At 39.0% G+C, this 16,308-nt stretch overlaps 1 protein-coding gene and 1 non-coding gene across 4 annotated transcripts in view; one reads left to right on the top strand and one right to left on the bottom strand.

Annotated features, from left to right (window-relative positions):
* The window catches only part of DAPP1 (dual adaptor of phosphotyrosine and 3-phosphoinositides 1), a 56,725-nt gene extending 44,564 nt beyond the window's left edge, over positions 1-12,161 (top strand). The window contains exons 5-9 of one of the 3 annotated variants that reach the window (NM_001076891.2): positions 3,443-3,490; positions 5,085-5,147; positions 5,830-5,915; positions 9,005-9,092; positions 10,421-12,161. In NM_001076891.2, coding sequence (NP_001070359.1) covers positions 3,443-3,490; positions 5,085-5,147; positions 5,830-5,915; positions 9,005-9,092; positions 10,421-10,489 — 354 coding nt within the window. In that variant the 3' untranslated portion in view covers positions 10,490-12,161. The remainder of the gene's footprint in view (positions 1-3,442; positions 3,491-5,084; positions 5,148-5,829; positions 5,916-9,004; positions 9,093-10,420) is intronic. The other 2 variants (XM_005207699.5, XM_059887559.1) reach the window with 2 other exon arrangements.
* Positions 12,162-15,572: 3,411 nt separating this feature from the next.
* TRNAS-GGA (transfer RNA serine (anticodon GGA)) lies at positions 15,573-15,644 on the bottom strand. Its single transcript has one exon. It is a non-coding gene; the product is annotated as a tRNA-Ser (tRNA).
* Between the last annotated feature and the right edge of the window lie 664 nt (positions 15,645-16,308).

Below are 16,308 nucleotides of genomic sequence, written 5' to 3'. Positions count from 1 at the left end.
CTGTTGCCCGGAAAATCCCATGGATGGAGGAGCCTGGTGGGCTGCAGTCCATGGGGTCGCTAAGAGTCAGACACGACTGAGTGACTTCACTTTCACTTTCCACTTTCATGCATTGGAGAAGGAAATGGCAACCCACTCCAGTGTTCTTGCCTGGAGAATCCCAGGGACAGAGAAGCCTGGCAGGCTGCAGTCCATGGGGTCGCACAGAGTCGGACACGACTGAAGCGACTTGGCAGTACTCTTCCTGTCCTTTCTCTTCACCATCCTACCCCACCACCAATCACTTCACCATCATTTTCATTTGTACTCTCAGTTTTACTTTACATTCTTCTCTGTTACCTTCCCCTAAAGATATCCACTCAAGGTCGATCAAACCAGACCCTACTGCGTGCGTCCTTTTTCAATAGTAGAATGCAGATAAGACCGCACTTGTGGAGTTGGTGTGAGCATGAGACATGGGGCATACTTAGGTAGAAACAACCTTCTTGGGATCAAATTCTGCAAGCTTTATTGCTTGCCTCCTTTGCCCACTCCAGGTGTCAGATGGACTCACCTGCCCAAGGATCCAGCAATGAACATACGCAGGTTCTGCATAATGGCATTTTAAAAACAGTGCTGGAATTCCCTGGGGGTCCAGTAGCTTGGGGGTCCTATAGTTAGGACTCAGCCGTTTTCACTGCCCAGGCTGGGTTCAATCCCTGATCAAGCAACTAAGATTCTGCAGGCCAGGGACAAGGCCAAAATTAACTAATTAAAAAAAATGAAACAATGGTGAGTGGATAAGTTGAAAATGTCTTCACTCACACTGTATAATGATAAGTCCATGACATTTGTTGTGCATTGATATGGACAGAAAACTAGAAAGATTTTCTAGTGGATTCTTGTGTCACAGTACTCCTCACTACGGAATGAACCAGCCAGCTGGGGAACAGTCACCATCTTATCAGGGACTCTCTTCCCCTGGCTGAACACAGGAGTTCACAGCTTTGATTGAGAGCTTGCTTCTGGGCTTCTGCCTGCTCTTGTGGAGATGCCCTTCTTGCACAAGCACTGGCAGTGGAGGAAGGTGATTAAGTACTATTTACAGGAAAAAGAACTTCTTGCTTGAAGTGAAAATGAAAATAGGTGTCCTATCACCCAGAAATGTAGATGCTTCTGTAAAACTGTTTACCATCCTTTGGCAACTGCATTTGGGGAAATGATTGTTTATATATTTCATACACAACATGGAGTTGGGCTTCTGAGATAGGATGAATTTAATTAATTCGTTTGCTTAGCAAACTTTTTAAGAAAGTGCCTACAATGCACTGAGGACTGTTTTAAGCACTGGAGGGTTGGCAATAAATTAGGCAAATGCTCTGCCCTCATTGAGCTCACACTGTAGTAGGGGGATCATGACAATCATCAACAGAATTCTAACCCAGATTCTAATAGGAAATTAGCATTGATGCAGTGCCACACTCCCATCCACAGATCCCATTTAGGCGTCAGTCATCAGTTTTCTTAGTAAGGCGCCTTAGAGCATAAGGATGCAATCCAAAATCACAAGTTGCCTTTATCTGTCCCGCCTCTTGAGTAGGCTTCATTCTGGAACACGTCCTCAGTTTATCCCACCTGATGGCTTTTGACTAAAATTAAGGCAGGCAGGGCTTCCCAGGTGGTGCTAGTGGTAAAGAACTTGTCTGACAATGCAGGAGACATAAGAGATGCTGGTTCGATCCCTAAATCAGGGAAGATACCCCGGAGTAGGAAATGGCTACCCACTCCAGTATTCTTGGCTGGAAAATTCCATGGACAGAGGATCATGGAGGGCTACAGTCCATCGGGCTGCAAAGAGTTGGCCATGACTGGCATGAGCACACACAAGGCAGGCAGATAGAAAGGATGATAGCCGGACTAATGCTTTAATTTTAAAATATTTAGGTTGTTTCCAATTTGGGGCTATTAACTCTCTTCTTCTAGATGAGAAGACTTAAAAAATAAATCTGCTGCTGTATAGATATTTCCTTTCTTACCTCCCAAGACCATAAATAAAATTGGTATGCTCAGCTCTTTTCTCTGCAGCCTTTCACTTATCTATCAAAACCTTAGAAAAATACTAGATTTATCATATGTTGTTTGGATGGAGGTAAGATGGAGTCAGTAGCATGATTTCTTAGTGTGATTTCAATTCTATCAGTATCTTCCACAAAATAATTTATCTTTATTTTGCCTCTGTAGACTCAATAATCCAAAATGGTAATTTTTTTCTGTTTCCATAATATAATATCCAAACTCAATTCAGTCAGTTCAATTTCTTCTAATGTCAAAATGAATCAAATTGATTATTCAATATCATATTCACCAATGCTATTAAACATTATTTAAATGAATACCTGGGAATTTCATTGTTACTTCAATGCCCTAAGAATTTTAAAGGAAGTGGTCATAGTCATATGTTATTTCTGGCTTTAAATCTTTATTTTGATGGTTGCTGTTCCTCTTTTTCCTTGGTAGGGAGAATTCATCTCAGGAACAAATACTGTGGAAACTCCCATGAAAAAACATTGACATCAATCAAATCATTTCCCAATTTTTATTCATTTTTTTCTTACTAATATAAGATGTATTATGATATCATAGAACAAAATAGCCTACCATGAATCTAATTTCTTCAGGAACGTATGAATTTTGACATTTTTTCACCTGAGGGTCCTGGTTTTATGCAAATTGCTATTCATACTGTTCCCACCATTCCTTATACTTCATAGGTGCCAGCAATGTGTCATACTGTTACCCTTGAATTATTGATAGGTGAGATAAAAGAAATGACTCATTCTTACTTTAAATCCTTTCCGGATGAATTAAGTCTAAATAGATATGCACTCTTGAGAGTCTATCCCATGGAATATAGGTCTCAAGAGATAGTCTGTGAAAAAAACAAAGGGGTGGGGTTGGAGAATTATATGATAAATTGTAGAAAACGTGCTTTCTAATTCACAAAGCAGTTTAGCAGAATACAGACTCCGGGAAGTAGAGAAATACCTCTTCTTTGCTTTATCCAAAGTTGCCCATGTCCTGAGCTTATGGCAGTGTGTGTGCCCGTGTTTATGTACATAACACCCCAGCAACAATCCGAGCAGCTGGGATGCACAGACATCCTTTGCCCAATGCAGCCTCTTAGAAATGGTATAGCTTATATAACCTGGCTGACTGCAAAGTGCTAACTCACGTCAGAGGAGAATCTGTGCACTGTTCTCTGTTGCTGCAAAATCACATCGGACAATCTGGTCTGAAAACAGTCTTTACCACACGGGAAGGATTTTCAAGTGCCTCAATGAAGAAGGAAAGGCAATTACTAAAGATCAAAGGCAAATTCGTTTCATTTTAAAATAGGACAGAAATAGACAAATTCAAGTTGTGATAGTCCTGGGCTTCATTTGAGTGTTTATTTCTTTTTCAGCTGGGCACCAAAGAAGGCTACCTCACCAAACAGGGTGGTCTGGTCAAGGTAAGGAAGCATGTGGCCTCCAGCATCAGCCACAAAGAGAGAGAACGCATCCTGGGGGCTCAGTTCTCATTTTGACTTTTAAAAAGCAGAACTGCCTACTCATTTTGACCCAGCTATAACATTTACCTGTTTACAGAATTCATTTTGATGGCTAATGTTAGTCAAAATTCTATAAAATCACTTGACTATTCTTTGGCAAAGTGACATGTATGAAAATAGCCTACCTATCATTAATACTCAAAACTTAAAATCCTTTTGATGCAACAATTGAGGATTAAAGTAGCAAATTAACTCTAGCACATATCTTTTTTTTATTCAATAATTTTTTTACCATCTCAATCATTTTCTAAGCCTTTAATTTTATATTGGGATATAGCCAATTAACAATGTTATGGTAGTCTCAGGTGAACAGCAAAGGAACTCAGCCATTCATATACATGTATCCATCCTCCCCCAAACTCCCCTCCCATCCAGGCTGTCATATAACATTGAGCAGAGTTCCATGTCTAGTACATACCTTTGCCTTTTAAGAATTTTTTTTAGTTAAAAAAAAGTCAAAATTTTATGAAATGTTTACTTAACAGTAGACAAAAAAAAAAAAGAACAACAGGCCAACCATCTCACTGGTACTAATGTAACTATCTTATAAAATCCCAAATAAAACAAAATTTAGGACTTTACTAGTTGGGAGGTATTCAACTGTTTTGTTTATGTGACTGTACCTTTAAAGGTACTCAATTTCATATTCATGGGCTAAGAAGGCCTTCATGGAGTGTCTGTTCTTTCTCATTTAAAGTGTCAGGGCACTGAATCTCTCAAGGGTACTGGCCTGCTTGAATTTAACCTAAATATTTAGTTATTTTGTCCCGACTCAAGTGTATTGTTCCTGGGAAGAGGAAGTATTCATGTTCGTAGCATTATTTTTAAATCCACTGTTACTTCCTTTAATTGGGAACATTGCCACCAAAGATGATGAGCGTTCAGTTAGTACAGAAGAAGGAGACCAAAAAAAAAAAAGGGAGACAGAGGGTAACAAGACAGTGGGTAACATTTTTCCACCAATGACCTGGAATTTCTAGGCAAGGTTTAGAATAGCATGTGGTTTGAGGTTCCTAAACCCAGTTTGTTTGTTTGTAAAACAAGAATAATAATATTTGGCATTGTATGAGGGCTGTCTATAATGTATATAAACCTCCAAGGATAGTATGAATTTTCAATAGGTGCTCAAAAATTATATCTATTCTTACCATAGTTTTATTAAGATTATTAAGTCTTACTAAGATGGAAATTTTAGTGGTTTATTGTAATGTAAATCACCTTAAATATTTATGATAGGTTATTTCTTTTTATTGCTTAAAAATGTTAATGATATCTTTGCCTCTGTTATGAGCTTAAGGCATGGAATCATTTTAATTTTTTAAACTTTAAAATTGTAAGGCTCACTTTGAAAGTTTTTTTTTCTCAGAAATAACACCACAAGAATATTTCATTGTATCTAATCTTGTAGGTACTTTTACAACAAAAGGAAATTATCCGGTCCAGATATTATAATCGTGTATGCAAAGCCTACATGTTTCATTTTTTTTTTTTTCAGACCTGGAAAACGAGGTGGTTTACTTTGCACAGGAATGAACTGAAGTACTTCAAAGACCAGATGGTAAGAAACATGATCATATATTTTCCCTTTAAAAATGAGCTCTCGAAATGAAAAGAATATCTGCCTTTTAAAATCCCTGAAATTTATAGGAAACATCCTATAAATGACTGGAGATGAGAGTTCTTGATTCCTGATATGAGCAGAGCTTTCTTGCATAAATGAGACCTGTATAGCAGACACTGTTCTCAGTCTGGCTAACCTCTAGCTCTCAGGGGCATGCCACCCCCTATGTTTAGAGCAGTGGAATTGTTCCCTTACCACATTGGGTGGACTGTCTCTGTAGCAGTGTTCTCCTCTATTAAAAATATGTCCATTTATCAGGTCTAACTCATTAAGCAAATTTAAAATTATTTCATCTCTTCTCATTTTTCCTACACAAAATTTCTGAGAAAGTGGATGTCTAAAAACACAGGAGAAAAATATGCCTTCCTTCCACGTGTTAAAAATCCATCTCCACTGAATTTGAATTGACAATGAAAGTGTCTTTCTAATGTCCAATTTCATGAAAAGCCAATCCCCAGATAAGCATGTGGCTTTCCTTAGGAAGTTTTTCTATTATCAATTCCTGTAGTGGAAGTAAAGTTAACAGTCACTCATAGTGGAAACTTGTTTGGAGAATGAGTGAGGAACAGATTTGTGTGTGTGTGTTTTATCATGACATAGTTTGTCCTTTTGTTTTAAGTCACCAGAACCAATTCGGATCCTAGATTTGACGGAATGTTCAGCTGTACAATTTGATTATTCACAGGAAAGGGTAAACTGCTTCTGGTAAGTTGTTTTATAGAGGAAATGTTTTTTAAAATCTTCTTGCCACTTATTTTAGCAGAATAAAAAATTGTATGTCTAATGTACACAGATGTTTTGATCTGAGGCGGTACATGCATATTAGGAGTCCTTTCAGCTGAATGTGACATAAAATCTCATTTGTTGTTGTTCAGTCGCTAAGCTGGGCTTCCCAGGTGGCACAGCGGTAAAGAATCTCCCTGCCATGCAGGAGAAGTAAGAGACGGGGGTTCAATCCCTGGGTTGGGAAAATCGCCAAGTTGTATCTGATTCTTCTGTAACCCCATGGACTGTACCCAGCAGGCTCCTCTGTCCATGGGATTTCCCAAGCAAGGATACTGGAGGGGGATGCCATTCCCTTCTCCAGGGGATCTTCCCAACCCAGGGGTCAAACCCACATCTCCTGCACTGGCAGGTAGATTCTTTACTACTGAGCCACATGGAAGCCCTATACTCATTTAAAGCCGTATAGACAAATAAGCAGTTCTGCTGGGTCTGATTCTTTACATCACATACTGCAACAAGTATGATGCCCATGGCAGGATGCCAGTCACATGTTAGACAGCTTTCATTCCTTTGAGATGTTTTATTCAATTTTAGTTATAACTTTGCTGACTCCAAGAATGAGTGATTTGTGTAATTATGACAATTCTTGCAGATGGCACCAAACTGTTTTATTCTAACACTATCAGTGTGTCATGATAATTTTCCAACTGGGAGGAGTAAAGTGTCTTGAGAAAAAAGTGTTTTATTTCCCACGATTTATTTTAAAGTTTTTAAACATATAAAATTTGAAAGACTTACATGGACCTCTGCTCAATGTTATGTGCCAGCCTGGATGGGAGAGGGGTGTGGGGGAGAATGGATATATGGACATGTATGACTGAGTCTCTTTGCTCTTCATCTGAAACTATTATAAAATTGTTAATCAGCTATATTCCAATACAAAATAAAAAGTTTGAAAAAAAAAGAATAAAAAAAGTTGACTTATATACCCATATACCCTTCACCTAGATGCATCAATCACTAATATTTTGCATATTTGCTTTATCACTATCTATTCACTTTCTTTCGTTGAACCAATTGAAAGTAAATTGCAGACATCATGGCACTTTCCCCGTGAATATTTAAATTTGTATCTACTAAGAATAAAAATATCACCTGTAGAACAATATCACTGTCCTACCTAAGAAAATTAACATCAACCATTGTTAATTAATGATTGGATAGTATCAGCCAATGATGGAAATCTTTTTTAAATTCACATAAAGACACTGTACACACTAACAGGGGGTTTATATTTCTCATATAACAACCAATCGGGAGGCAGACGGCTACACTGACAAGGTCCTGTCCAATGTCTATATAGTTCTTTTGGTCTTTTCCTCATGCTTACTACTTCAGGGGCCAAGAGAAATAGTCTAGCTGTAGGTCTCATATTTTCATGTAAGCCATGAAGAAAGATGCTGGGATGGGAGGAGCCAGGTCTGCCCTATCAGGAAAGCACACATTTTCTCAGGAACTCTCCTATCATATTTTCCCTCCTATCTCATTGGCCAAGACTGCAGCCAATGGCCATCGGCAGCAGCAAGGGAAGCTAGAAAAGGATACTAGTATGATCATGATTGTGGTTCCCAGGTGGCTCAAGTGGTAAAGAATCTGCCTGCCAATGCAGGAGACACAGGTTCAATTCCTGGCTCGGGACGATCCCTTGCAGGAGGGCGCAGCAATCCTTTCCAGTATTCTTGCCTGGAGAATCCCATGGACAGAGGAGCCTGTCAGGCTGCAGTCCATGGGGTCGCAAAGAGTCGGACACAACTGAGTGATTGAGCATGCACACATGATTATAATTGGCTCTAATTGTAATTTATTGCCTGGGGTTCTGTTAGCAAGAAGAAAGGAAAAATGATCTCTATTAACAGGTAGTTAATCATGTCTCTCATAAGGAGTACCAAACAATGACAATTCCAGCAATCAGTCACACCCCCTCCCCAATTTCCCCTCTGTCTACTAGTTGCCCAAGGAGACTTCACATCAAGGTTTACCTTTCATACACAGAGACTTACCTCTTGTCTATTCAACATTATTTACTGGTGTAAACAAGATACGTCACTTTGGTTTTAGACTATAGAAACCCTTCTGGTTTCAGTTCAAGGCTTTTTTTATTTTTATTTTTTCACGAAAAGGACAAAAAATTTTTTTTAGTGTTTTGTGTCTCAACTGTTAGGATAGGAAGTGTGGGCAAGATATAAATCAGATGATTTTTTAAGTTAATTAATTAGACTGCATCAGGTCTTATTTATGGCACGTGGGATCTTTTAGCTGCAGCGTTTGAACTCTTAGTTGCAGTGTGTGGGATTGAACCTGGGCACCCCTGCATCGGGAGCTGGGAGTTTTAGCCACTAGACCACCAGGGAAGTCCATGAGTCAAATGATTTTGACTCTATAACCCAAGACACAATCAAAGGAGGAGTTAATTCTGTTCCTAGAACAGTCTTTCATGCCAGTAGGCAAGTTTGTCTTCCCTTCAGCAAAGATTTTCATGGCAAGAAGGAGGCAAAGTGAATAGTTGAAGAGATTTATTGTCTCCTTTGCCGCTCTGAAAAGTTAAAACTGCCTTCATCCACAGAGGCCGCTGTCTTCCTTGTTGCAGCCAGCTAACACAAATTAATTCCTTCAGCAAACTCTTTTATTTGTGTTGCTTGTTCTTTGAATTGTAGCACAAGTTCTGAGCCATGTAACAAATCAGCGGAATAAACACATGTGTGTATTCAGCCTAGATCATGAACAATGAAAGGATCTGGGTTTGACCTGGACCTCTTCCCCACCTCCATCCCACTCTTTGGACTCATTAAAATATATAAATATGCCTGTAAAAATAATAATGTGAATCTACAACATCCTCAACATTTCTGCAGTTTGCCAGCAGGCCTAGCTCTCTATATACAACTCCTGAGGTTCTTACCCAAGTTCTACGTCAATTCTTTTTCCACTTGGAATACTTTAATGAGTGCTCAACTAATAAGATGTTCAATGGTCTGGAATATCTTACATTCTTTCTTTTGTCTTATCAGCTTAGTATTTCCATTCAGGACATTTTACCTCTGTGCAAAGACAGGAGTAGAAGCTGATGAGTGGATCAAGATATTACGCTGGAAGTTGGTAAGTTATTCGTGTCTCTGAATGCCTAGTACTCCCAAATCACATGTTGATGATTTCAAACTTATTTCTACTGGAAGAGTCAGGGAACCCCTGAAAACCTATGGGAAGTCAACATGCAGGCTTGTGGAAGAGTCTCTTCATTCTTCTCGAACATGGAAGTGTTGAAGAAAGGAGTAAGGACAGAAGAATGAGGCTGCACCGGGGTCTCATTGCCAGAGCCTAGCCTAGTGTGTATCAGACTTCTGATGTCTGTCAGACTTCCTGTTAGTGTGTGGGTGGTCCAAGTTGGCCTGGAGGAGGACGTGTGGTACCAGAAGGACAGATAAGAGGAATGCTGACATACCTCTGTAGTAGAAAATCCTTTTATATTGTCAGAGAAGGTGGACTTGCCAGAAAGACTTAGCTTAGTGTCCTGTATAATCGTTACTTTGTGCAGGTCAAGGACAAAAGGTATTCTAATTTATCTGCTTTCCATATACCTCCTGGGAGGAAGACAAAGTGCTTATAAGAACACACTAGTCTCATGCAATTTTTGTGTGTGTGTGTGTTTGCAAGTTAGTCAGTTGTTAGCCAAGAGCTTGTCAAAGCTTTCTCAAATTTCATATAAATACCACCTTGAATCCCTTGATGTTTTCAGCTATAGACAGTAATCTCCAATTTTCAAAATGAAATTAGCTTATATTTAGAATCTTACTGAATAGTCCTTTCTAAATACTAGGATTTTTGCCTTTGGTTGTCTTTTCAATTTTAGATCCAAAGAGCTATAGCCCTCCTTTTGAGATAGTTCCAATGTATTTGATATTCAGTGGGGAAATATTTTGCCATATGAAGTCTTTGCTCAAATATGAATTATTTTTTATTGTTTCTGTTTGATAACTTTGAAAGTGACACATAATCATTATAGAAAATTTAAAGTAAAAACAGCAAATGAACATTTCAGATTTCTCCCTTTGCATATAAACATTTAAAACCAATTTTAATCATTCTGTAGTGTTCTTCATCTGCTCACTTAACAATATATCATGAACATTTTTCCATATGAATACATTTAGATTTATATCTTCATTTTGATTCACTAGTGTTGCTATTACTAAAAGTGCTAGGCCGGTTCCCAATTTGTGTATGTTTTAGCAACCACTTTATAGTATTTCTCCTGAGAAAAAAACAGAAAACAAGAGTAAAATTGGGGAAGTGGGGATATGATAATTACTTGTTGTTGCATACTTTTCTTACCGGTCAGCATTTTGTATTTAATATTGGTTAAAAGCCAAAGTTTGTTATCTTAAAGTTGCTCAATAGTCCATACAGGTGGGTGTGCTTTCTTACAGTCTCAAATAAGAAAACAGCTCGATCAAGGGGATGGCACAGTCCGATCTCGGTCGTTCATCTTTCAGTAGACAGATCCCCCTCGGTGAGGGAGACCCTGACGCAGGAGCAGGGTGGAATGCTCCCAATGCTGGGGTCCTCGGCACATTTCACATGAGAACTGACTGAGGGCTTTTCTGTAGAAACAAATCAAAAGCAGAGGCAGATTTGGACCGTCCAGAAGACACCACATTTGCTGACTCAGGGAAAACTGCTGCCCTTCAGGATCCTGCCATCTCCCTGAGACTACCGAAGCGTCCTCGTTCTGACAGGAATGGACAGACCACTGCAACCAGGCATGCTGGCTCTTAGAACATGCAGTAGGAGATGGTTCTGTATTCCCTCATTGTTGTCCCCAAGCTGGTTGACATTGGTTACCCGGAGTCCCACCCTGCATCATAGTCAGCTCATCTGAGTCCCAGACTGTGTGTTTAACCAGGAAGGAAATGGCTATTTATGTAGCCTGAAGCGTAAGACTGATTCTTCAGAAAGTATATTGGGATAGAAAACATCCAAGATTGGTGGGAGGGCAGTATTTTTGTTTTTAATTTTTTCCCTCATTTATACAAAAAACAAAGCTATTTCCAAAACAAAAATGGAAAATATTTTTAATATTTATTTTCTCTTTGTAAACAGCTCAGATATCTACTGGGTCCTGTTTTCCTTCTAATGAGAAACCCGTGAGAACTAAATCTCCTATGGGCTATGAGGCAGAATGATAAAGATAACAGGAGGTACAATATTAAAAAATCATCTCTTTTAGTCATTTTGGGGGAAATATAGAATTCTTATATTATTAATATTCTTATATTATTCTCATTCTTATAAAGAATGAGAAAACAAATAGAGGAAGAGTGAGAAAGTATAGGTAATTTCTAGTTTAAATATAATAATCATGACAATTATTATTGTAACAGTAAGAGAGGACTTGTAAGCACTAAGTTCTTCATCCCACACTTCTCAAACAGCCTGAAAGAGACTTCTCAAGGAGAGTGTGTTTTAACAGTGCCTTCCAAAAAGTGAGCAGTAGGTACTGGCCCAAGAGAAATAAGATGTATCCCGCACTGCCAGGAGCATCCTACACCTTATTCAAGAGCAACTTCTTTTGCCTACTGAGGGAGCAACACTAACCCACATGCGGAGTGTAATGATGTGTTACACAGCATTTTCAAGCCAGAATAAGGGGGTTGAAATTGGGAGATAAGATACCATCATCCAGAGCTCCTAAGTAGATTCTAACTCCTTCTAGAATCTTTATTAATAATGCTTTAATAGGCTGAAGTTTGAAGGGAGATTAAAGTGTAGGAAGAAACCAAATAAAGATGTTGTAGGGCAAAGCTATGACATTGCTCTTGCAGTCCAAAGGGCAACTTTGTTATTGAATACATTTCTTCTGTTATTTGAACATCTCTCAAAAATTACTTTTCAACAAGGTTTTTAATGTATTTTGTAATGTTTGTATCATATGAGATAAAGCAAATGTCAAGTTAAAATGTATTGTGTCAAGTTTGCAAAGTAAGAAGTTAGACATAAATGTTCACTGAGATGTAGTTTCATGTTTTGTTTTAGATCCAGAAGTGTTTGTGTAGGTAGCATTGTTTCTATTTTTTGTAAAATATGTTATTTATATCCTTTGGTTGTATCAAAAAGAGCATGATTTTGCTGTCTGTAATATTTTGCTATTAAAGTGTTTTTAGTATCTAATTTAAAAAATACAATTTATTAATATCATAAATAGCAATGAAGAATCCACTTTGGTTAGACTACAAGTTACTAAGGATTGAAGGATTCAGAGTTGAATAGTCCCCGTCCTCAAGGAGTTTTTAGTTGAATATAGGCAAGATAAGAAATACATGCATAATAATGCATTAAAGTAAACACGATAAATGCTGAAAGTGAGGCAAAGCTAGATGATGGGGTGTGCTTTAGCAGGACTGTTGTTCAGTCACTAAGTCACGTCTGACTCTTTGTGACCCCATGGACTGCAGCACGCCAGGCTTCCTTGTCCTTCAGGAGCTTGCTCAAACTCCTGTCCATTCAGCTGGTGATGCCATCCAACCATCTCATCCTCTGTCATCCCCTTCTCCTCCTGCCCTCTATCTTTCCCAGCATCAGGGTCTTTTCCAGTGAGTCAGCTCTTTGTATCAGGTGTTCAAAGTATTAGAGCTTTAGCTTTAGCATCAGTCCTTCCAATGAAAATTCAGGATTGATTTCCTTTAGGATTCAGCATGGAGGAAATCATGCTTTGGGAGGCTTTTGACATGAAAAGGGCAGTCTAACACATACCATGTAATTAGTAATAACCCAGATGTTTACCTGCTCTCAACAGCCCTGGAAAGTGGTCGTGATTTCGCCTCCTGAGGGAGATCAGGAAAAGGGCCTCGAACAAAGGATATTTCGTGCCAATGGCAGGCAAGTGGGGTTGTTTGAGATAATAGCTGTCTGTGTCAAGCTCTGTCACTAACAGTACGTGCTCATTGTAAAGGAAGTACCTCAAGACCCTGCCGAAGTATCAACAGTTGTTCTCAAAATTCCTCCAGGGAAAATCTTGCCCCACAGAAGCACTGTTGCCTCTGGATGAGGGGAGCCCCGCTCAACAATGGGAATGGCTGTAACTGCCTCCAGAGAAACCTGCCCTTATTCCAGGGCCGCTGGGCAGAATGCTCAGTGCTCAGAGCCCTCTCATCCAGCCAGGCGGCACCCACAAGTGGGCTCTTTGATCCTCTCCTCTCTCTCACGCTGGGAGTGCAGCTTAGGGAGTCACACTGTCGGTTTCAGGAAAGAGCAAGAGAATTACTACAGGGTGAATGTAAATTCTGCTCCCCTCCTCTACTGCTACTTCAGGTCAACTGCAGCAAACCTGAATTTCTGCCTATCTTTCCAGCCACATGCAGCCTTACACACTGCTTACCATGGATTCAGGAGTTTCTTAAATTATCTGTGGAAAAGGGCAGATTTTTTTTTCGTTTTTGATATTTACGATCACTGGGATTTTGTAAAATCTAGTTACTAGAAAACTGAAGAAACAAATACAACTATCACAATCCATTTTTAAAAATTCAATAGACTTGGGACGTCCCTGATGGTCCGGTGGCTAAGACCCTGAGCTCCCAATGCAGGCGGCCCAAGTTTAATCCTTGATCAGGCAACTACATCCTACATGCTGCAACTAAGATGGAAGATTCTGTGGGCCACACCTAAGACCCAGTGCAGCCAAATAAATAGATAAAATATTTTTTGAAATTCAATAGATGTAGTATACCTGCTGTTCTTTTATACCCTGAACTCTCAACTTCTGTAATTTGTCATATACTAAGAGAACAGCCCAGTCTGTGGACTACATCTCAAGTAGCTCTGGCTAGTGGACTGCCAAGTAAAACAGACCAGAGCCTTCTTGAGGAAGAATTCATCTTGATGTTGCTATAATGTGCTTAATAACATCTACAGCCCCTTGAATTTATATAAAAGAGGTTATCCTCCATAACACGTGTGGGCCTCATTCAAGCCCTTGAAAGACCTGAAGAGCAAACCTGGGGTTTCCACGGAGAAGAAACAGATGGCGGGCTCAGCTCCTGCCTGAGATTTTCCAGCTTTCTTGCCTGCCCTACAGATTTGAGGTTTGCCAATTTCCAAAATCAGGTAACCAGTTCCTTGAATTTAATCTAGTTCATATATATCCGACTGGTTGTTTCTTCGGTGAACCCTGAGTGATACAACTTCTTTTCCCAAATACCTCATCATTTTATATTTTATTGTTTGCTAAAATATTTTATTATTTTTGAATAGTTAAAAATTTAAGAAGTGCAATAAAGTTTACAGTGAAAAGGGTCATTCCTAGGATCTCTGTTCCCCAAGTATCCAGTTCCACTTCATGGAGGTTATCAATGACACCCCATTCTGTGTATCTCCACGGATACCATCATATCAATACAAGCAAGTATCAACATGCACACGTATTTTTTCTTCCTATACATAAATTGCAGCATTGCAGTTTCACTGAACACTATTTTTCATTGAACATTATGTTTTGGAGATCATTCTACCTCAGTACCTAATGTCTTTTTTTTCCACTGAGCCAATGTAGAAATTTCTCTAACCAATCCTCTATATTAGAGTGAACATGTAATTTATCTAAAGTGGGACACTTGAAAGGAACACTAACGATTACACCAAGAACAGCAGGTATAAACTGACGTTTAAAAAAGTCACCTTATCTGATACTTCAGCTGTTTCTAATCCTTTAATGTTACTAAATTGCAATGAATACACTTGTACTATACACTTTTCACACGTCCCTATGGACTGGCAATATAAATATCTAGAAGTGGAATTGGGGGCTTTTGTGTCAACTTCACCAGTCATTGGGTGCCCAAATTAAACATTTGTGCCTGATACTTCAGCTGTTTCTAATCCTTTAATGTTACTAAATTGCAATGAATACACTTGTACTATACACTTTTCACACGTCCCTATGGACTGGCAACATAAATATCTAGAAGTGGAATTGGGGGCTTTTGTGTCAACTTCACCAGTCATTGGGTGCCCAAATTAAACATTTGTGCCTGTGGGTTCTGTTTCTTTGGAGAATCTTAATACAATGTGTCAAAGATTATGCACATTTGATCTTGGTATAGATTGCCAAATTGTGCTACTTGAAAGGGTATAACAATTCACATTTCCAACAGTGGGGAATAAAAAATGTGCTTTTTGAATCTTTCCCCATTGACTTATGATGTCATTGTTACAATTTTTTATGTCTTATATGTGTGTACTAAAGTCTGTTTCTGGGTTATTCTACTGATCTGTCTAGTCATACATCTGATGTAGGTTTATACTATCTTTAAAAATAATCTAGTTCTATATTATCTTTTCAAAAATTCCTTAAGTTTTACCTTCCCAATGAACTATAGAATAATTATAGAATCTATTATACCTCTTAAAATGGAAATTTTAAAAGTAGTACTATTCACTATGCAAAGGTTAGTGAAGTGAAATCGCTCAGTCGTGTCAGACTCTTTTCGACCCCATGGACTGTAGCCTACCAGGCTCCTCCCTCCATGGGATTCTCCAGGCAAGAATACTAGAGTGGGTTGCCATTTCCTTCTCCAGGGAATCTTCCCAACCCAGGGATCGAACCCGGGTCTCCCGCATTCCAGGCAGACGCTTTAACCACTGAGCCACCAGGGAAGCCCCTAAGTATCTCCATTTATTAGTTCTCTTTCCTGGGGTGTGTGTATGTATGCACATTGTGTGTATGTGTGTGTGTATAAAATATATAATATAGAGAGAAATAAAATCACAATCTTGGTCACCTCATTTATAAAAGACTTTCTTGTTTCATGCATCACTGCACTGGCAAAAACTTCCTGGACACAATTAAGTAAAAATTGGGATAATGGCGATTCTAGATTTTTATCAATGTGTCTAATGCCTCATTAGGTTGTAACAACTAACTCTTTATAGCTTGCTGCAGGTAAAACATTTCTCTTGTCCTAATTTCTTTGTAAAGACTATTGTCCTTGCTAAATTTTAATGCCTCATCTTGTGTTTTCTATAGCATCCTGTGCACAGCTTCATCGCAACACTTCCTATGCCTGTTTTGTTTACTGAGCTGTACATTCTTTAATGATAGGTACCACGATTTAGTCTCTTATTTGTAGAGGATGGGAGGAGAGTGGGAGGGAAGAAGGGAAGGAGGGAGGAAGAAGGAAGGAGGCAGGCCCAGTGCCTAGCCAATCTCACCACACAACTTAAGGGACTGCACTCAGTCTTATGGCACATAAAATGCATCCTTGGAGCACAGAAATATGACATACACTTGTGTGCCTTAGAATTCTGCAATGTGGTACTT

Source organism: Bos taurus, chromosome 6 (assembly GCF_002263795.3).
Source record: "Bos taurus isolate L1 Dominette 01449 registration number 42190680 breed Hereford chromosome 6, ARS-UCD2.0, whole genome shotgun sequence".
NCBI classification, from domain to species: Eukaryota; Metazoa; Chordata; class Mammalia; order Artiodactyla; family Bovidae; genus Bos; species Bos taurus.
This window is presented reverse-complemented; position numbering and strand designations above follow the sequence as displayed.